Source organism: Macrobrachium nipponense, chromosome 47 (assembly GCF_015104395.2).
Source record: "Macrobrachium nipponense isolate FS-2020 chromosome 47, ASM1510439v2, whole genome shotgun sequence".
In the NCBI taxonomy this organism is placed as follows: Eukaryota; Metazoa; Arthropoda; class Malacostraca; order Decapoda; family Palaemonidae; genus Macrobrachium; species Macrobrachium nipponense.
The window spans coordinates 15,185,167-15,204,882 of NC_087222.1; the positions used below are offsets into that span (position 1 = coordinate 15,185,167).

A 19,716-nucleotide genomic window follows, 5' to 3' on the forward strand; every position below is an offset into this window, starting at 1 on the left:
TTCATTTTATCTCGCCATCTAATTCTCTGTGTCCCTCTCAATATTCTTCCCCCAACAGACTCTTCCCAAGCCCTCTTCACTCCCTCCCCATCCTCAACACATGCCTGTACTATCTCAATCGTGTCTCTCTTATCACCTCTGTCATCTTTAGTAAGCCTGCCCTTTTTCTTATTTCATCATTTTCCAAAATCTCAGCCAGTGATATTCCCATAATACACCTCAGCATTCTCATCTCTGTTCTCTCAAGCTTTACTTACTGTTTCTTTTTGGAGCCTATGTTTCTGATCCATGCATTAACACTTGTCTTGTCACTTAGCTATAGATCTTGACTTTTAACTTGTTTGGAACTTTCTTATCACATGCTACTCCAGCTACCTCTCTCCACTTCCCCAACACAGCTTTTATCCTACTGTCCATTTTGGCCTCATATCCTCCCTCTTGGCTTAAAGTAGATCCCAAGTTTGTTCCTACATGTAATACAAACCCTCGGTCCTTTACATAAGTAATTACTTTCAGTGAAGGCTGGCAATCGGTTGTAAGAGAATAACAACAAGGTATTTGGGCAGTAACTACTTGTTCGCTAGTCGGGAGTCCTGCCTGACCAGATGTAAACATTCCACTTTGCTTTCAGCTGCCGTTGTGTGCAGACATGCTCTCTGCTCTCTCTGTCGTCGAGAATTGTGAGACCTTTCTTTGTTGTGTCTTTGTGAATAATTGTGTTTTGTTGTTTGCTTTTATCATGCAAACCCAAAACTCAGATAAGCCTTGCCGCCCTCCATTCTTGCAATGCATTTGCCCTGGAGTCGGGGGCAGAAAGTGTGGTAGTTTCCACTCCAAAGTGGAAGTGGACCATCATGTCCTCTGCATAAAGTGCCGAGGGCGTGAGTGTTCTCTAGATAGTACTTGTGATACTTGTAGCTCTTGGTCAGCAGAGCAGTGGGGGAGATACAAGGGGAGGAAGCGATCTCGGGGGAAGTCTTCCAAAGCTTCGTCGGAACACTACATGCCCCCGTTGACTCCGTCGGTGGCTAATCCTTTGTCTTCCTTTCTCCATCCATGTAAGCTTCCCCATCTCACTGTTTCCCTTTTGGGGGAAAAGTCTCCGTTCGATTCGTCGAGCATAGAAGAGGGGGGAGGCATGCCGACCAGGGCCTGTATTCAGGAGCTTCTGTTCGCTCTGAAAGGGATCTTGCTCTTGAGGGGATCTTTCTCCCACAAAGGGAACAGGAGTTCCCACCACTAACCTGACTTTTGCTCCCTCAGGTGTGTCTGTTTCTGTGGTCGGGGATTTTCAATAGGAATGGGTGAAGTTGAATTTGCCTGGCACTCCTTCTCTCCAGGGGCTGATGGATCATTTTTCATCAGCTCCTGTGACTCCTGCAGCGAGTGTGGGGATGACGACAACTCTGCCAATGCCTGTGTATGCGGCACTGCCTCATCTGGTGTATACCCAACACCTTACCATAGTAACATTCTGTGGTTGTGTCATCGGTGCCGCATACTTCAAGGACGGAACCTTTTCTGCCTCCTCCTTCAGGCTATGCAGTCCTCTCTCCCCCAGATAATTATGATAGACCCCAGACACTGCCCCCACTAGATCTTCTGGCCATCTCTGTTCCCATGCCTGTTGCTGTACCTGTTCCTGACCGTGCAAGTGTTGCTGTGGCGTCGATGCCCCCGGTCCATACTGCACTGGAGCCTGCTGTTTCGACAGCTGCCTCAGTGGCACCCTGGATGTGGGATCTGACTGCTGTTCTGAGGAAGTTGACAAAGAAGTCAAAGAAGAAGCGAAAGGTGTTGTCTTCCTCCTTGTCTTTGTCTTTGTCGTCATCGTCTGCCGCCGCCTCCACATCTTCTTCTGAGGCTCCCCCGCCAAAGAAGAAGAAAAAGCCTGTCTCGCACGCCCCCCTCCCCCAAGAAGTCACATTCCGTGGCTTCTAAGGGTCCGTCTAGCGGCTCTGGTGAGACGTGGGCCTTCCTCTGGTCCTCCCATTCCTTCAGGAGTGGGAACTGCCTCGCCGCCCCCATGGGTGCACAGGGCAGGGAGCACAGAAGTTCATTTTACGGTTTGTTCTTCTGCACTTGGTCCTAGAGTTTCTGCCTCTAGGACTGGGACCGTCTCAGGTTCTTGTCCACAAGTTTCCCTGAGTGCACACTCATCTACAGGTGATCGTGCAGCTAGAGTAGGTGATGCTGAGTCCGCTCACCGTCACGACTCGGGCATGATGCGGAGGAAGGGGTAAGTCGTCCACGTGTCTTATGCCTTGCTAATGATTGCTCACCTAGTGATCACTTGGCTCCCAGGGGTGACATGACGATTCCACCAGACGCACACTGCGAAACCAGTAGGAAGTCCCCCATTCAGTCCCCTCGAGAGCTTTTGGCCTTTTCTTCAGAGACAGTGACGCATCGTGGTGACGGTACCAGCTATCGTCACAGTGGTGAATGCTATTCTTCACCTGATCGACGGTCACATGCATATAACCATACAGTCCAGGCATCGAAGAGGTCTTCCTCTGATGTGAGAGAGCGTCACTACTGCCCTTGGAGGAGTGCTTCTCCACATGGAGAACACTCCTATAGATCCGTTAGCCAATCATCATTGCGGGTTGGTGATCGTTCATGGCCCGCTCCATCTGCTAGTTCTGCTAGCAGACCGAGCGGGAGTGTCGGATCTTCCTCACCTGTCCCTTCAACTTCCTTGGGATACGCCGGGATGAGAGACGCGATGAGGGGGAACCGTGGGAAGTGTTCTCCTCACTGTTTGGCCATAAGAGTGTACGTTCCTGGTTCGGTCTTAGGGCCCAAGAGGTCATACGCTAAAGTGGCTTGAGGAGATCTTGGGGGGGTCTGTCGAGGCTCTTCCCTTTGAAGGAAGAGGATCGAGGGAGAGACTCACCATGGAAGGACTTGACAGTCCTTCCCCTCAAGACGCAGTCATTCCAGAGACTCAGAGGTCTTTTGCGAAGGTCATTGTGCTGATTCGTCAGCACAATGACCTAGGGGAAAGATCGATGGTAGCTCCCTCTGACCAGTCTTCGCAGTTAGAGTCATTCTGGTGTCAAGAAGGAACCCAGAGCTTTTGTGGGGTTACCTTGGTCTTCATTGTCCAAAGGTTTGTTGTTGGGCTAGGTGAATAATCTTGTCTCGGGGCAAGAGAGTACACTTAGGGCCAACAGATCAGACAAGCTGCTTCCCCCTCCTCTACCTCGACAGGGGTGATTCTACTTACCCTCGGAGAACCCTTCGCCGACCAAACAGGTTGACCCGGAGCTATTACAGCTAACTCCTGGCTTGCCTCATGCTGCATAAACCAAAGGTTCTTCGACAGAAGGTGCTGCAGAGGCAAGCCAGGAGTTAGCCGTACTAGCTCTGGGTCAAATTGTTTGGTCGGCAAAGGGTTCTCTGAGGGCAAGTAGAATCGCCTTTGTCTAGGTACGGGAAGGGGAAGCAGTTTGTCCGATCTGTTGGCCCTAAATGTACTCTCTTTCCCCGAGACAAGATTATTCACTTGGCCCAACACACCCTCGGAGGCTACCACTATGGCAGCTTTCCAGGCCGTCTCCTGGCTGGATCTGTGGTCCCTCACAGTATCCAAAGTGGTGGCTTATGTCAACAAACAGGGGGGTGCCTAGTATTTCTTCTGTCGCATCAGTTGACAGTGCAGGTGCACGAGTGGGTTGCAGCGCACTTGGTAGAGCTGTCAGCCAGATACATTCCAGGCAAAATTAATGTAGTGGCAGACAAGCTCAGCCTCCAGAATCAGGTGATAGGGACTGAATGGTTTCTACAACCAACGTGGCAGAAAGGCTGTTCAACCTATGTGGTCGTCCAGTGGTGGATCTGTTCGCCACCCGGCACGAGAAAACTTCCGGTTTTCTTCTCCATCGTGCAGGACCCATGCAGCTGCAGAGGACATGCTCCAACATCTGTGGGACAACCTCGAAGTCTACGCCTTTCCCCAGTTCTGTCTGATTTGCAAGGTGATCAGCAGAGTGCTGGTCACCAGCAATCTTCGGATGATCCTGGTGGCTCCAAAATGGCTGCTGGCCATTTGGTATCCTGATCTGTTGGCTCTTCTCTCTGAGGCACTGCGAGAGATTCCCTTGTGGCACAACCTTCCTAGTCTTTCTTCGCCGAGAGAAGCTCCTCTCTGTCTCAGCAGTTAAGGGCTACAGGTCTGCTTTGGCCTTGGTCCTGAAACTGCGAGGAGTGATTATTCCCTCTTCTATGGTATTATCTCTTCTTATGAGGAGCTTCGAGAGGTCTTGCCCATCCAGAGAACTGAGGCCCCCTGAGTGGGATTGGACTCTCATTTTGAGGAGCTTGACTCGTGAAACCTACGATCCTCTCTGAGAGTCATCAGACAGGGATCTGACCCTCAAGACTGTCTTTTTGCTGGCCCTAGCATCAGCGAAGAGAGTAGTGTGCTTCCTGGTCTCTCTTACGCTTGATTTCATCCTGGATTTTGTAGCAAAGACTCAGATGGTCCTTGACGATAGATTCGAGTCATTTACGTTCCCCTCCCTAGAATGCTTTTGTGGTAATGACCCAAACGAGATGCTATTTTGTCCCATTAGAGTGCTACAGCCCTATCTGAAGAGAACTCGCCATCTCTGGCCTGAGTGTCAACGCCTCTTCGTTAGCACCTGGGTGACCAAGAAAGAGGTGTCCAAGAACACTATCTCTTTTTGGCTTCGTGAAGTAATCAGGAAAGTGTACCCCTCCGAAGGGAGGTTCGACATTGGTACCTTTCGTCCGAGAGCACACGCAAGAACTTGTTAGTTCCACAGGTACGCAAGGCAGGGGTTTGGTCCAACCAGACCACCTTCACCTCCTTCTACCTTCGGGATATTGCTCATAGGTCCTTGGATACCTTTTCCTTGGGACCCATGGTGGCTGCTCAACAAGTTGTGTATATTACCCAGCTCCTCTAACTGGACAAAGCTGCATCTTGCCTTGTGTAACCATATGACTGGGTGTGAATGAGGGTGACTGGCTTCTCTTCCTCGTTCATTCTCCTCTCTTCTAAGCTCCATTCTTTCATTCCCCTCCCTAACAAACCCAATACTTGTATATTTGTCTTCTTGCTTCAGACTATAAGTTCGTTTGCTATTCATAAGAGGCTATGCTTGTCTCTCTATTATGAATTGGTCCAGAGGTCTGGCCATTGGTCTCACAGTTCTCATACTTCGATCAACTGGACAGAGGCAAGATTCCTCCCCCCTCCCCCCCTCATTTTGGTCTTATGACCAGGGTGGGAATCTTGGTTGGGCGAACATCAGTCTGTTCACAAGACTCTCAGATTCCTCCCACCATTCAGAGAGTCTTCCTTATGTAAAGGACCGATGGTTTGTATTACTTGTAAGAACAAATCACAATTTTCAAAAGTAAATTGTATTTTTTCTAACTATACAAACCTAAGGTCCTTTACATTTTTGCCCACCTCAAGCCACCCCTCAATCTGTTCCCAGGCCTAAAGCAAAGTGGAATGTTTACGTCTGGTCGGGCGGGACTCCCGACTATCGGACAAGCAGTTACTGCCTAACTACCTTGTTATTCTCTTATGACCGATTTCCAGACTACTCTGAAAGTAATTCCTTGTATTATTTTTCTGCCACAGTTTTCCATACTGGTCACCAAAACCTGTTGTTTACATGAAACTTACCCAGTAATTATATAGCTAAGAGCTTCCTACCTACGGCAGCCTAACAATAAAAAATCTTCTGTAGCGTTAGCGTTGGTTACAGTGTAGCTGGAATGCCCCCAGCCACTACCAGGGCTTATTATAGGGAACAGCCTGTCATAGAGCTTCATTTCGTATTCTGCCAGCTCCCGGTGAACATCGGTGGTTTTAGGCAGCCTTCATTAGCATATTCTTGGTGAAATTCTGTGTTTTGTATTGTGATAGCACATTCTTTCAAATATTTCTGATTCTAGGAGAACTAGAGTTTGGTTTTGTGCGGATAGTTGTAAGACCAGGTTAGCTAAATCTTGTTATGATCCACATACCAGATGTAGTAAATGTAGAGTTCAAGAGTGCAAGAAAGAAATCACTTGTGCTGAATGTTGTGAATGGGACGACATGCAATGGTAAATTTTTAGGTCCCATCAGGACAAGATGGATAAGAACAGAAAGACGAAAGCAGCTGCTAGGGCAGAAATTAAATCTAGTTTAGATGATGTTCAGGTTGTTGAATTAGTAGAAGATAGCATAATTGTTTTGCCTGTAATTCTTGTTGCTTCTTCAATCCTTTCTTTTCCTGCTACTGTGCCATTAATTCCTATTCCAGCTTGGCTGGCTTCCGATTCCAACACCATTGCAGCCTCGAGTCAAAAATTGATATGGAGTTCGAACTTTTAGCGAGTACAATGATGGAACTTGGTGCTTCTGTTAAAGCCTTAATGGAGAAAGGTAGTCAATTTAGTGTCAGTGCAGTGCACAGTGATTGTGTAGAGGAGGTGGCTGTCCGGCCCAGAGGTCCTTGGATACCGGGGAGAAGACATACCAGAGGTCTAAAGGAGAATGGCGGCATTTGCCCCCTCAGTTGAACCTGCTGGCAATCCCCAGCTGTCAACAGAGCGCCGCTGGAAAAGGGGTCTCTTTTGGTGTTCATGATCTGTCAGAGTCAGATGGCTCGACTCCCAGCAAGAGTTGTCATGAGCACTTTCAAGATGTTTCATGCCCCCTCAAGAGACAGTCCAAGGATATGGATAAGTCTCCTCCTCCTTCTAAGAGGACTAAAGAGGATGTCTTCAGTCTGCAACCTTCAGGCAGTTACGCGATGTTGCCTCCTGCTTTGTTGGCTCCTCTCCCTCGTTCTGCCTGGGACAGCCCAGAGTCATTCCCTTGCATGGATCATCAGTATGTGTCTGCTAAACGTAAGACGGATTCTTCAGGGCAAGTTTTGTCGGCCTCGAAATCCCGAGCTGTCCTGGATTTACCTTGGACTTCTGGACATAGTGCTCCTGAAGCGGTGCGGAGCTCTTGTTCGGCTGAACATTCGGCACCAGTTGCTATGCACCCATCTTCCCCAACAGCTGAGGCAGTTTTGCCTCACTCTCAGTCGTATTCTTCAGCTCCCAATTCTTCGCTCACTCCACTTAAACAACAATTGGATGTTATCATGTCTCTTTTGCAAAAAGCTCCAACACATTCCAAAATGGAAGATGTGGCATTATCGCCTATCTCTTCAGACGAGGAGGAGGAAGAACAGGATGCGTCTCTGTCTTCCTATTCCACGTTGTTGAGATATTTTCTCAACAAATTTCCAGATAAAAATTTTTCTTTCCTGCGGCCTGTATCCCCAGCTGCAACTTTCCTCACGAGGGAACCTGCTTCAGACAGATTGGCCTTACCCAAGTTAGTTCTCTCTTCATCAACGAAGATGGTTTGGAGAGACATGGACTTCTGGTTAGCTTCAAAGAGAGAGATGGGTAAAGCTTCTTTTGCTTTTCCTCCAAGCAAGTTGATAAAGAGAGTTACCGATTTCATGACAGTAAGGAACTTCTTCTCAGAGTGACTTCTCGGGCCTCGTTGACCTTACTAGGCATCCTGGTTTTCCATCAGCTAAAGTCTTGCTCTCGTCCTTAGGAATGAATCACCTTACTAGGAGTTTATTCAAAGTTTTAGAAATATATAGCTTCTTAGATTTGACAATCGGGTCATTAGTGAGGAAGATAGAAGATGGCCCAGGGATTACTGAAGACATCACAGAAGACTTGTTGGGGGTCTTGTCATGCGTGGGCAAGGCTATTAGAGACAGATCGGCAGAGTTAGCATCTCTTTTCTTGTTGTGTATCCTGAAGAAGAAGGAGTTGTGGTGTTCCTTCACTACCAAAGGCATGACTACAACACAGAAGTCTGCATTACTTTTTGCACTGCTGGACAAGAAGCACCTGTTCCTGTAAGATTTAGTGCAACAGATTTTGTCGTCGCTGCAGAAAAAGTGGACCAATGATCTATTGGTGCAATCATCGAAACATCCCAAGGTCTTTTTCTCTTCTCCAATCCCAGGCTTTTCGTGGGGCAAGACAGAGAAGCCAGCAAAGACCCCATTTTAACTTGCAACCTTAGGTAGTCAAGGTGTTGCAGCAAGGTTATATCATTCCCTTCAAAGCAGGCCCACTTTTGGTCAAATATCCAATAGTATCACCAGCCTTCTTGGCAAAACCAGAAAAGTTTACAACCCTCTCTTGGGAGGTAGACTTACTACTTTGCAAGGGAGTAGTAGAAGTAGTAAAAGATCAAAACTCGAAATCATGGGGGTTGGGGGGGGGGGGGGTCTGGAGGCCAGTTTTGGATGTAAGCACTTTGAATCATTTCGTCCTCAAGACAAAATTCCACAAGGAGATCAATGAGTCGATGATGTCTGCCATCCATCAGGGGGACTGGATGGTGACCTTGGACATGAAGGATGCATATTTTCACATCCCTGTCCATCCAGATTCCAGAAAGTTTCTCTGTTTTGTTTTTTAAGGAAAAGATATCAAATTCCTGGCATTATGCTTTGGCCTGTCAACAGCACCGCAGGTCTTTACTCACATACTGGCAAAGTGGCTTCATTTGTTGGGAGTAAATAATAATAATAATAATAATAATAATAATATAATAATAATATCCCTTATTTCAGCTTGGGCCATATACATAAAATATACAAAATACAGACAGTAACATACACAGTCTAGATGCATAATAAAAAATGAATAAACAGCAATATCAACACTGTTGCTGAAGTAGTATAAAAGTTAGGAATCATAATACATGTAGTAACAGCAATAATATTGGAGAAAAAGATTATATAACATAAATTTCAGCTAGAGACCTTAGGTGCTTACAGTAGTCAAGTCCAGAGGGCTAAATACAAAAATTGAATGTAGAAAAACTTTCACTTGATAATATTCAGTATTAATGAAAAAGTAAAATATCAGCAATAACAATAACCATATAATAAATATAATAATAATGACAGATTCTGTAGATGTAGAAGACACACCTTACCAAGACAGAGATTAAGTCATTTAGGGAACAAACGCTTCATTTTCCCATCTTTCCCACAATTTAGATCTTCTTCCTTCACTCCTTTGGATGCTTTGTATGAGCGAATTTCTGCTGTTTCTCACTCGGGTTATCAGACTGAACATTGGTTGGCTTACAATGATTTTTAAGTTGTCCAGGGGGTTTTCTATGAACATCTGTGTGGAGGAGTGGTAGCGAGGAGTGTTTGTGAGGCATCTCAAAATGTCATTGTGCACAACAATGATATGGCTCATGGTCTCTCGGCTATAGTCCATCCAGTGGGAACACCCATAAATACTGTAGCAATACGAGCGGAAGAGCAGCAGTTTCACGTCTCGGTGACAGAAGGCAAACCTCCTTGCCATCATGTTGCCAGTTGCACATAGTTTATGATGCCTCTGTTCAATGTCTGCTGTATCTTTAGGACATCCTTGATAATGTAACCCAAATACGGAAATTCGTGCATGAATTGCAGCCGATGATTTCCGAGGAAAATTTGTGGTTCTGCAATATGCTTAAGCAATCTTGGGAGCAGTGACATGCACTGGGTCTCAGTTTCGTTGTATAGAATATGAAATTCCTCTGCATATTGGCGGCAAGTGTCGATTGGAGACCTTGCACTAATGGGGAAATCAGAACCATATCGTCGGCGTAACAGAGGTTGTGTAGTTGTTTCATTGACAGTGCATCTGATTGGGAGTGAGTTCAGTTTGATGTTCAAGGCATCTGTGTACGTATTAAACAGGTATGGGGAGAGAATGCCCCCTAGCCGAAGCCCATTTAGGGAGCCGAAGGTATACGATAATACGTTAACCCATTTGACACAGAATTGCTGTGTGGAGAACTTACTACACTAGTGATGGTGGCCCCGCCACAAAATTTAGAATATTTTGACCGCCAGGTTAGGAAGCTTTCAGCTACATGGTAAGTATGTGTAAAATCTAATTTTATTATAAAAATGTCAGTTTTGAAAAGGATGATCTCACACCCTATGGAGGAGTTACGGGAGTTCCATTTGACAACGTCCTTGAAGATTGAGAGAGAGAGAGAGAGAGAGAGTGAGAGTGAGAGAGTGAGAGTGAGTAAGTTTCGTGATTTATATTGCTGTTGAGATTGTGTAGTATGTATTTGTGTTTTGGTTTTCCGTAAGAGAAGAGAGAGAGAGAGAGAGAGAGAGAGATGGTTAACGATTGAATTGGCTGTTGGTGAGTTCTGGGTTGTCTGCTGGTGCAGCTGGAGTTAGTTGTTAAGATCAGAGCCTGTGAAAGTCAATAATGTCGGCAGCAGTCTATGAAGAATGTTGAAGGCTTTTAAAGTCAGTTAAGTGTGTTGTTAGATTTGTTTTGCTTATGAGTTTCTGTTGAGTTATGTGTGAGTTATTGAGGGTTGTTGTTGGTGAGCTGTTGTGATTCCTTGTTGTTGTTACTGGGTGTGTGTGTTGTCTTTTGTGTTGTTATTTTTTTGTGTTAGTGATTGTTTGTGCAGTGGTCTTTTGTTATGGTTGTATTCCTTGTTTGTTGATGTGTTGTTGAGTTGTGGTTGTATTCCTTGTTTGTTGTTGTGTTGTTGAGTTGTGGGGTTGTGGTTCTTGGGTGTTGTGTTGTTGGGTTGTGGGGTTGTGGTTCTTGGTTGTTGTCTTTGTTGTTGGTGGTGTCTCAGTGACCTCGACCAGCGGGTAGCACAGCATAGCCCTTAGTATCTGGAGTTGGGTGAGTATATGTGTTTGTGTTTTTGTTCTGTGTGTATATAGGTCAATTGTCCTGCATGTATTTTGTAGTGTAAAGAGGAAAGTGTGGCTGAGGGTGAGTTTGGCAGCCTGATTGGTTAAGTTTATGTTGGGGGGTGGGGGGGGGGGGGCGATTTTGCCCGCTTGATTTTGAGCCTGTGATCCTGCCACAACCCAAGCAGAGGGCAAAGTATTGGTATATATCCATTCTGCTAGATATGGCAGCAGCAAGATCAGAGAGGCAATGCAGTTATTCCTGTCTCAGATTGAAAAACCACCTCAGCCATGCCAAGTCATTCTGGGTCACCTGTCATAATTGGAGAAGCTGGCCCCTCGTGAGTAGCTTCACCTTCGTTCTGTTGAGTGGAGAATGAAGGAGTTTTGGTCTCCGTAAGGGAGTCCCCATTCTTCCAGATGCCTTTCTCAGAGGAAGCAAGGAAGGACTTATCCTGGTGGTTCCAATCCCGAGATGCTTCTGTTTGTTGATACATCGACTGAGGGATAACACATTTGGAAGAGTTGCTGGTTTCAGGTGTGTGGAACCAGGACTTTAGACAGCTCCACATCTGGATCTCAAGGTGGCATTTTTGGCTCTACAAGAGGTTCAGGATCCGTTGATGGGGGCACTCCATGGTGTTTATATCAACAATACAGTAATACCTCTATCTTACGCTATTCGAGTTGTGCGAATTCTTAATAGCACAAACTTTTCATTGGAACATAATTATTTATCATACAAGAGTATTTCAAAGATGTGCAAAAGCAAATGCAGCATGTTCAAACTCTTGAAAAAACTTGCAAAAGTGTTTGTTTAATTCCATATGTGATTTATAAGTTTTCAAGCTTTTATGTTATAATTAAATTACATTGAATAATGAAAATAATAATTTCTCTCTCTCTCTCTCTCTCTCTCTCTCTCTCTCTCTCTCTCTCTCTCTCTCTCTCTCTCTCTCCTCTCTCTCTCCGTTGTATGTCTGTAATCTTCATACACTCATATAGTTTTACCAATCATTTACTTTTTTTAAGGGTAATGTATTAAGCTAATTTTTAAATGAAATTACAGTAACTTTAATTTGATTCAAAAGTTAGCTTAAGACTTATGGAGCATGGTTAAGGTCATATTTTGCGTTTAAACTCTAGAAGTAAGCATTTATGAGCATTTTTAGAGACCGTGCCAAACTTATGGGAAAATCCCCCGGTGGTCGACAACACTAACCTGCCAATACTGTACAATTGTACAGTATTGTCATAGGTCAACAAGCAGAGGAATTGGTTTCCCTTCAGCTCCACATGTTGGCAATGCAGGTTCATGAGTGGGCGGTAGCACGATCAGTAGAGCTGTCAGCCAGGCAAATCCCAGGGAACCAGAACATAGTGGCAGACAAGCTCAGTCGCCAGGGTCAGGAGATGGGGACAATGTGGTCCATACGCCCAAGACATTACAGAAAGATTGTTCAAATTTTATTTTGGGGTTTACTAGCCATAGACCTCTTTGCAACCTTGCACAACAGCTCCTGGCGTTCAGTTCTTTTGTGCCAGACCCATGGACAGCAATAGAAGACACTTTCCAACACCCATGGGACAGTCTCCAAGGCCTATGCTTTCCTTCCATTTTGTCTGATTTATTGTGTGATCAGCAGGGTCATGATCACCCCAAATCCCAGATGACCTTGGTTGCTCCCAAGTGACCACTTGCCAAGTGGTATCCAGACCTGCTAGCTCTACTTTCCTAGGTACCAAGAGAGATTCCTGCTTGGTACAACCTGCTGTGCCAGCCGCTCATAGAGAGGTATCACCAGGCTGTGAGAGAACTGTCACTTCACGCCTGAAGACTATCCACCATCTCTTGCGAGCGAGAGGTATTTTCTCGTCACACAGCAACCAAGACGTCTGAATACCTATGTAAATCTTCAGTGGTTGTGTACCAGAGGAAATGTGTCGTGTTCTGTTGTTGGTGTCGTCGATGGGGTATCTCTCTGGTGGGATCTCCTCTTCAGCATGTCACAGGCTTTCTTGTCTTTCTTCACTGAGAGAAGTTTCTCTCCATGTCAGCGTTCAGGGGCTACAGAGGTGCCCTTGGACTAATCTTTTGCTTGAAGGGTGTCGACCTCTCTTCCTTGTGGAGATCTCCAGGAATTCAGTCCCCCTGAGTGGGATGTGACTCTTGTCTTACAGAGCTTAACCTGTGCACCCTAACCTTTACGAGAGTTGTCAGACAGGGATCTGACCTTCAAGACTGTGTTCTTGCTTACCCTGGCATTGGCAAAGAGAGTTGGTGAACTTCATGGACTTTCCTTCAGTGTTAAACACTTGAAGGGATGAGGATCTGTCATGCTCTAGTTAGTCCCAGAATTCGTACGAAGACTCAGAATCCATCGGTTCCTGACCCCAGATTCAAGTTCTTTTTTATCCCCTTTCTAGAGGACTTTGCTGGTATTGATCAAGACAATATACTACTGTGTCAAGTTCGAGTGTTGTGGTGCTATCTAAAGAGGTTTCAACATCTCCATCCTGAGTGTTGACGACTCTTCATTAGTGCTGGCTCGACCAAGGAGGAGGTTTCCAAGACCATGATTATTTTCTGGCTTAGTGAGAAAATCAAAAGAGTGCGCTCTACTTCTGACGAGGTAGTTAGGAGTACTTCTGAGTAAGAGCTTACAAGGTAAGGGGCATTAGTCTGTCCCTTGCATTCTGGAAGAACCTGTCAGTTCCACAAGTACTGAGGATGGGAGTGTGTTCGGGAAAAACTACATTCACATCCTTCTACCTTCAGGATGTTGCCCATGGGTCCATGGACCTTTTTTTTCTTGGGTCCTCTGGTGGCTGGTCAACAAGTTGAGTAACTCACCCAGCTTCCTTAGAGAGACAGATAGCATCTCACCTAAGTTGTTCATTTACAAAGAGAGAGTGTGAATGAGTGACTGTCCTCATTCTCTTCCCTTTATCTTTTTACACCCTTCCTCAAGTGTAGGGCAGAGGGAAGGTTGGTGTGTGATGCAGGTGAGCCACATAACTGAGTACTGTACCCTGTCTATAATCTAGAAGTCTGTAGGTTAATAGATGCATGCCCATCCCCTCTCTCTACCAAAGGGAGAGAGGAGCTGACAATTAAATAAAACCCATTGGTGTTATTATTCTTTTAATGTCTGACACGAGGGGTTCATTCAAACCCTTTTTGAATCAATGATGCTATACATGCCCATTAAATCACAAGGCCCAGAAGTCTGGCAGTTGAACGTCAATTAAGCTCAACAGGTCAGAGGCACAGGACTCCTTCCTCTGCTCTACATGACCAGGAAGGAGGCCCAGGTGAATTGAGGTACCAGTCAGTTCAGAGATTTACTGAGAATCCTTCCATCAAGAAGTAAGTTTCCATACATAAAGACCGAAGGTTTGTATTTGTTTAGGAACAAACTACAAATATTTTAAGTAATTTGTATTTTTCTGAACATACAAACCTGAAGGTCTTTACATAAATTGCCAACCTCAAGCCACCACTCATTCTGCTACCTGAGCCAAAAGGTTAAAGTGAAGTATAAGGATGAGGGTGGGTGGGACTCTCACCCTATAGTTGATAGTTAACCACTTTATTTGAAATTAAACGTCTGTTTTCCCTGCTTGCGCTGCAATTATATCCATATGTAAAGACCTTCTGGTTTGTATATTAGGAAAAAATACACATTACTTAAAAAATGTTGTAGTTATTCCACCTTTGCAGCATTGAAAACCAAAAGGGCTTTTTACTGTATTCGATTTTATTTATGTATGTATACATTCATGTAGATTTTGGTAGGGCTGGAGTTAAATGTGAATATATTGCCATGTCGCAAGCCATGCATATGCAGATACACAAATCGAGGAAATGCTATAATATGAAATTTTCATAGGTATACAACCATAAACCTTATGTCATATCTACCATCACAGCCACCCCTCTTTGTTCATCAGGCCAAAACAAGAAGAGCTTGGTGGTGGCATATGAGTGAGGGGAATTCCCTTACTCACTCTTCTTAACCACCAGTTAACCTATTTCCAACATGCACTGAAAGATACTCCTTCATAAGAAGCTCTGGTTTGTATAGCTCTGAAAAAAATGTCATATTTGAAGAAATGTAGCAGCACATACCGTCCAAGACTGTCATCAGTGTTGCTGGTCATAATAGCTACTCATGTATTGTATCCACAATAAGAATCAGTGAAACTAATTTGAAAACTTTTATCTCTCTTCAAATTACTACTCAATTTACCATTACTATTTTTTCTTATTATCTACCGCATTTGTGGATAATATGGTGTTATGTATAGCTGGATCACATATAATTAAGCATTTGCTGTGTACTGTACCCTTCCTGCTGTTACCCCACAAAACTCTTATGCTGGTCTCTTTCTTTTTATATTCTTGGCCTTTGATTTGTTAATAAGATATGTTCATAAGTAATTTGTATTGTAATGTCAAGCTACGAACGTTTACAGATGTGAGGTGGTGGGCGTCAATATTAACTGTTAATCTATTGTTGCATTGTTGCCTCAGGAATGTTTTGATGCTGTGTCTGGACAATGTTTGGTAGGATTGTATTCATGTTTGGATAGAACTATCAAATGCATGCTTTGTTAATTGGTCTGAGACCTTTATGGGAACCTGAATTGAATTTGATTTATTATTTTGCTGCTTCAGTTCTGACATTATGTTTCCTAACTCTGTGTTGTATTGTTTGATTTCAGATTCTCCCTCAGAAGAACCTTCCTTCCTTTGTCAGTTTTGATTAGCATCAGGATTTTGGAAAATGCATGTTGTTTAATGGTACTACATGGAACATTACCAATAGCAACTCTTAAGTGTATGAGACAACAGTGAATTATTGTATGCATATTTAACAAATTTAAACAACAAGTAAAATTTTTTTTGAAATCTGGTTGTAGTCCTTCAAGATATTGTACAGATTTATTCGGTAATTATTTGTAAACAATTCTGTGTTAAGAGTTGTGAATTGAACACATTGTCATTACAGAACAGGACAGGACATAAGGCTAAAATGAATCCAGGACATTCTTTAGAATTTCCTTTGAAAAGTGAAACTGAAAGTGCATTATCACTACCTTCCATAAATCAAGAAAACAGCAACATGGCTGCCTTTAGTGGAACCAGTGATGAAGACTTTTTGTCTCTGGATTCATTGATGGACATCAAAATAGAGCCAGAGGAATTCTGTGAGTCTAATGAAGATGATGAATATTCATATGAAATAAATTCAATAGTGAATGAAAAACATCCACAAACTTGCAAAAAGGAAGTAAAACAAGAAAGAAGAAATAGTCACAATGGAGAGAAGCCTTTCAGATCAACTGACTGTGAGAAAGCATTTTACAAGAAAACAAATCTTACAAATGATATCACAAATCCGATCAGAGAGAAATTCATATGCAATGACTGTGGGAAAGCATTTCCCAGGAAAGATAGTCTTACAATTCATATGAGAGTCCGTACGGAAGAGAAACCATTCATGTGCAAGCAATGTGGGAAAGCATTTTCCCACAAATCACATCTTACAAGACATATGAGAATCCATACCGGAGAGAAGCCATTCATTTGCAAGGAATGTGGGAAAGCATTTCCCAGGAAAGATCGTCTTACAATTCATATGAGAGTCCATACGGGAGAGAAACCATTCATGTGCAAGGAATGTGGGAAAGCATTTTCCCACAAATCACATCTTACAAGACATATGAGAATCCATACGGGAGAGAAGCCATTCACGTGCGAGGAATGTGGGAAAGCATTTTCCCAGATAGCAAGTCTTGCACTTCATATGAAATTGCATACTGGAGAGACGCCATATATGTGCAAGAAATGTGGGAAAGCATTTTCCCAGAAACCACATCTTACACTTCATATGAGATTGCATACTGGAGAGAAGCCATATATGTGCAAGGAATGTGGGAAAGCATTTTCCCGGAAACCATATCTTACAAATCATATGAGATTGCATACTGGAGAGAAGCCATATATGTGCAAGGAATGTGGGAAAGCATTTTCCCGGAAACCATATCTTACAAATCATATGAGTATCCATACTGGAGAGAAACCATTCGTGTGCAAGGAATGTGATAAAGCGTTTTCCCAGAAATCAAATCTTACACGTCATATGAGGTTGCATACTAGAGAAGAAAAAGAAACAAAATTATAAACCAGTTAAGGGCAGAGATCTCTCAAATGACTAATTATATGAGAGATCAAAATCACTCACAAAATCTGCTCAAGAAAATAAGGAAAATAAAGAAAAAAAATACAGAATAGGGGATGAACAAGTGAGTGGAAAACTGGCAGAACACCAAGCCAATATAAAGGCCCTAGCTTCACAAGTAGGAAACAAACAACAGAAGATAAAAGTGAAACAGATAAATAGGCAGTTTGGTGAAAATCCAAAGATTCTGTATAGGAAGATGACGAAAGGAACAGTGTAGGTACGAACACCACCGAGCAAGGAAGACCTAGAGAGATTTTGGAAGCCACTGTTTGAAGTTCTTAGACAACATCGAGGGAATTCATGGATTGACACCATAAGGCAGAAGAACAGCCAGAAACAGCAAATGCCATCAATAAAGTTCACCATAGAAAAAGTAACAAAGAAAATAAAAGAATATAGTAATTTCAAGACACCAGGAATAGACAAGATCCCAAATTTCTGTATAAAAAAGATCAGAGCACTACAACACACTTATGCGCAAGCCTTCTCAAGAGTAGTAAGAGAAGAAGAATTACCAGAGTGGCTCACAACAGGAAACACCAACCCTCTCCCTAGGAACTCTGAGACTGAGCTCCCTAACAAATATAGGCCCATCTGCTGCCTACCAACAACCGACAAATGGGTCACAGAAGTCATAGCAGACGAGATCAGTGAACACCTAGATCAAGGCAAATATATGGAAAAAGAACAAAAGGGATGCACAAGAAACGAACTAGGTACTAAAGATCCACTGCTAATAAACACAAATTTTTAGAAGATTGTAAGAAAAGACAAAGGAATCTTAATATGTCTTGGATAGATTACAAGAAGGCATTTGACACTGTGCCGTGCACCTGGATATTCAAATGTATGGAATTAGATAACATCAATGAGGAAATAAGATCTTTCTTGGCAGCACAGATGAGTAAGTGGAAGACCACTCTCTGTCTAAAACACTCTGAGGGCCAGATAGTAATTCCAGCCATAAAGATCCCGAGAGGAATATTCCAGGGTGACAGCCTCTCACCTCTTCTCTTCTGCTCGACCATAGATCCGCTTAGTAAAATCTCGAACAACACTAGCACTGGCTATGACCTAAGCAAAAGCAGAAGCAGAAAAGAGAATACAAGAGTGAACCACCTGCTCTTCATGGATGACCTGAAGTTGTTTGCAGATTCAGAAGAAAAATTGGAAGAATTAGTTAGGACAGTCTACCAATTCTCAAATGACATCTGAATGGAATTTGGGCTGGACAAGAGTGTCACGAGTACAATAAAGAGAGGGAAGAAAGTAACATCAGAAGGCATAAAGGTAGAGGAAGGCATGTTTGTTGAAGACCTGGCAGAGGAGTCTGCATATAAGTACTTGGGAATAGAAGAAAACAGTGGTATGGAACACAAGAAAGTGAGCGAAAAGATAAAGAAAGAATACATCAGCCACTTAAAGAATTAACACCAAAGAACAAAATCACTCACATAAACCAGCTGGCAATACCAGTGGTGACATATGGTTTTGGCATTGTAGACTGGCCACAAGGTGAGTTAGACAGGATGGATATTAAATCCAGGAAGAATCTCACCCTACATAAAGTCACATACAGACACCAGTGTATGGAGAAAATATACCTCACTCGCAGAGAAGGTGGATTACGCCTGACTGAGATCAACCAGGCCTACAGAGCAGCAATAGTAAGTATAGGGCAGTACTTAAAAAGCTCTGAAGACGAAAATATCAAAATGGTTGCCCAACACCATAATGAACCCGCCCTGAGCCAACTAACATCAATAACAAAACTGGCCAAGCTCTTTGCAGGAAGATATATAGAAGAAGGTGCTATGAGACCTGATATTGTGATCTGGAACAAGGAGGAATAAACAGCAAAGATTATAGATGTGACAGTAACCAGTGACTGACTTTAGCCACTATAGAGCTGCAAGGCATAAAATAACAAAATACCAAAACCTGACGAATGACCTGAAAAGCACATGGGAACTGAAGGAAATAGAAAAAAATACCTTTGGTGATAGGAGCAACAGGAATTATAAAGAAAAATCTGAGAAAATATCTTCAGGGTATACAAAGTTGCCCAGTATAAATGAGGTGCAGATTTCTGCCCTCAAAGCAATGGTAAACACCTTGAAACGAGCCCTTGCATATAAGACTCATGGAATATAGAGATGCAACTATTGCACCCCTGATATAAATTGAAAATTACGAATAACATAGTAAGCCAGAGAGAAACCATATAGTTGCTCTATATGTCAAAGAAGTTTTTCTCAACCAAGTCCTCTCAAAAGACAAGAGAATTCACACTAGACAGAAACTGTTTACTTGATCTCTGTCCAAGTAGTTTTTATTACATGATTTTATTTAACTAGACTCCTGCGTCTGTTTTGAATGAAGGCGTCTCAAAAGGTGTGTGAAAACTCCTGCTAGAAAGAAGTCATATCCTGTATCTGCACTTGGTTTCCAAGAGTTCTTTTTCATTGGGTTTTTCATTAGGTTCATCTTAGAATGAACGTGTTAACTCAGAAGAAAGACGATGTTGAAATAGTTTTTCTACTTTAGATTCATAACATATGTGAGCACTCATGGAGGATAGATATTGTTCTTTTACACCGCATGTTGTACTTTTATCTTGTATTCTGCAAATCACAGTCATTGGTTCTGAATGCCAGACTGTTTTTCAGGTGTCAAAATGCACAAGCAAAATCACTCATCAGAGAGGATGTTCAGTTGCACTGACA

At 43.4% G+C, this 19,716-nt stretch overlaps 1 protein-coding gene across 1 annotated transcript in view; it reads left to right on the top strand.

Moving 5' to 3' along the window:
• Nucleotides 1–17,278, top strand: part of LOC135204542 (zinc finger protein 420-like) — a 96,656-nt gene extending 79,378 nt beyond the window's left edge. The window contains exons 4-7 of the mRNA XM_064234706.1: nucleotides 5,941–6,093; nucleotides 6,294–6,453; nucleotides 6,696–7,437; nucleotides 15,666–17,278. Coding sequence (XP_064090776.1) covers nucleotides 5,941–6,093; nucleotides 6,294–6,453; nucleotides 6,696–7,437; nucleotides 15,666–16,930 — 2,320 coding nt within the window. The 3' untranslated portion in view covers nucleotides 16,931–17,278. The remainder of the gene's footprint in view (nucleotides 1–5,940; nucleotides 6,094–6,293; nucleotides 6,454–6,695; nucleotides 7,438–15,665) is intronic.
• Nucleotides 17,279–19,716: the final 2,438 nt, after the last annotated feature.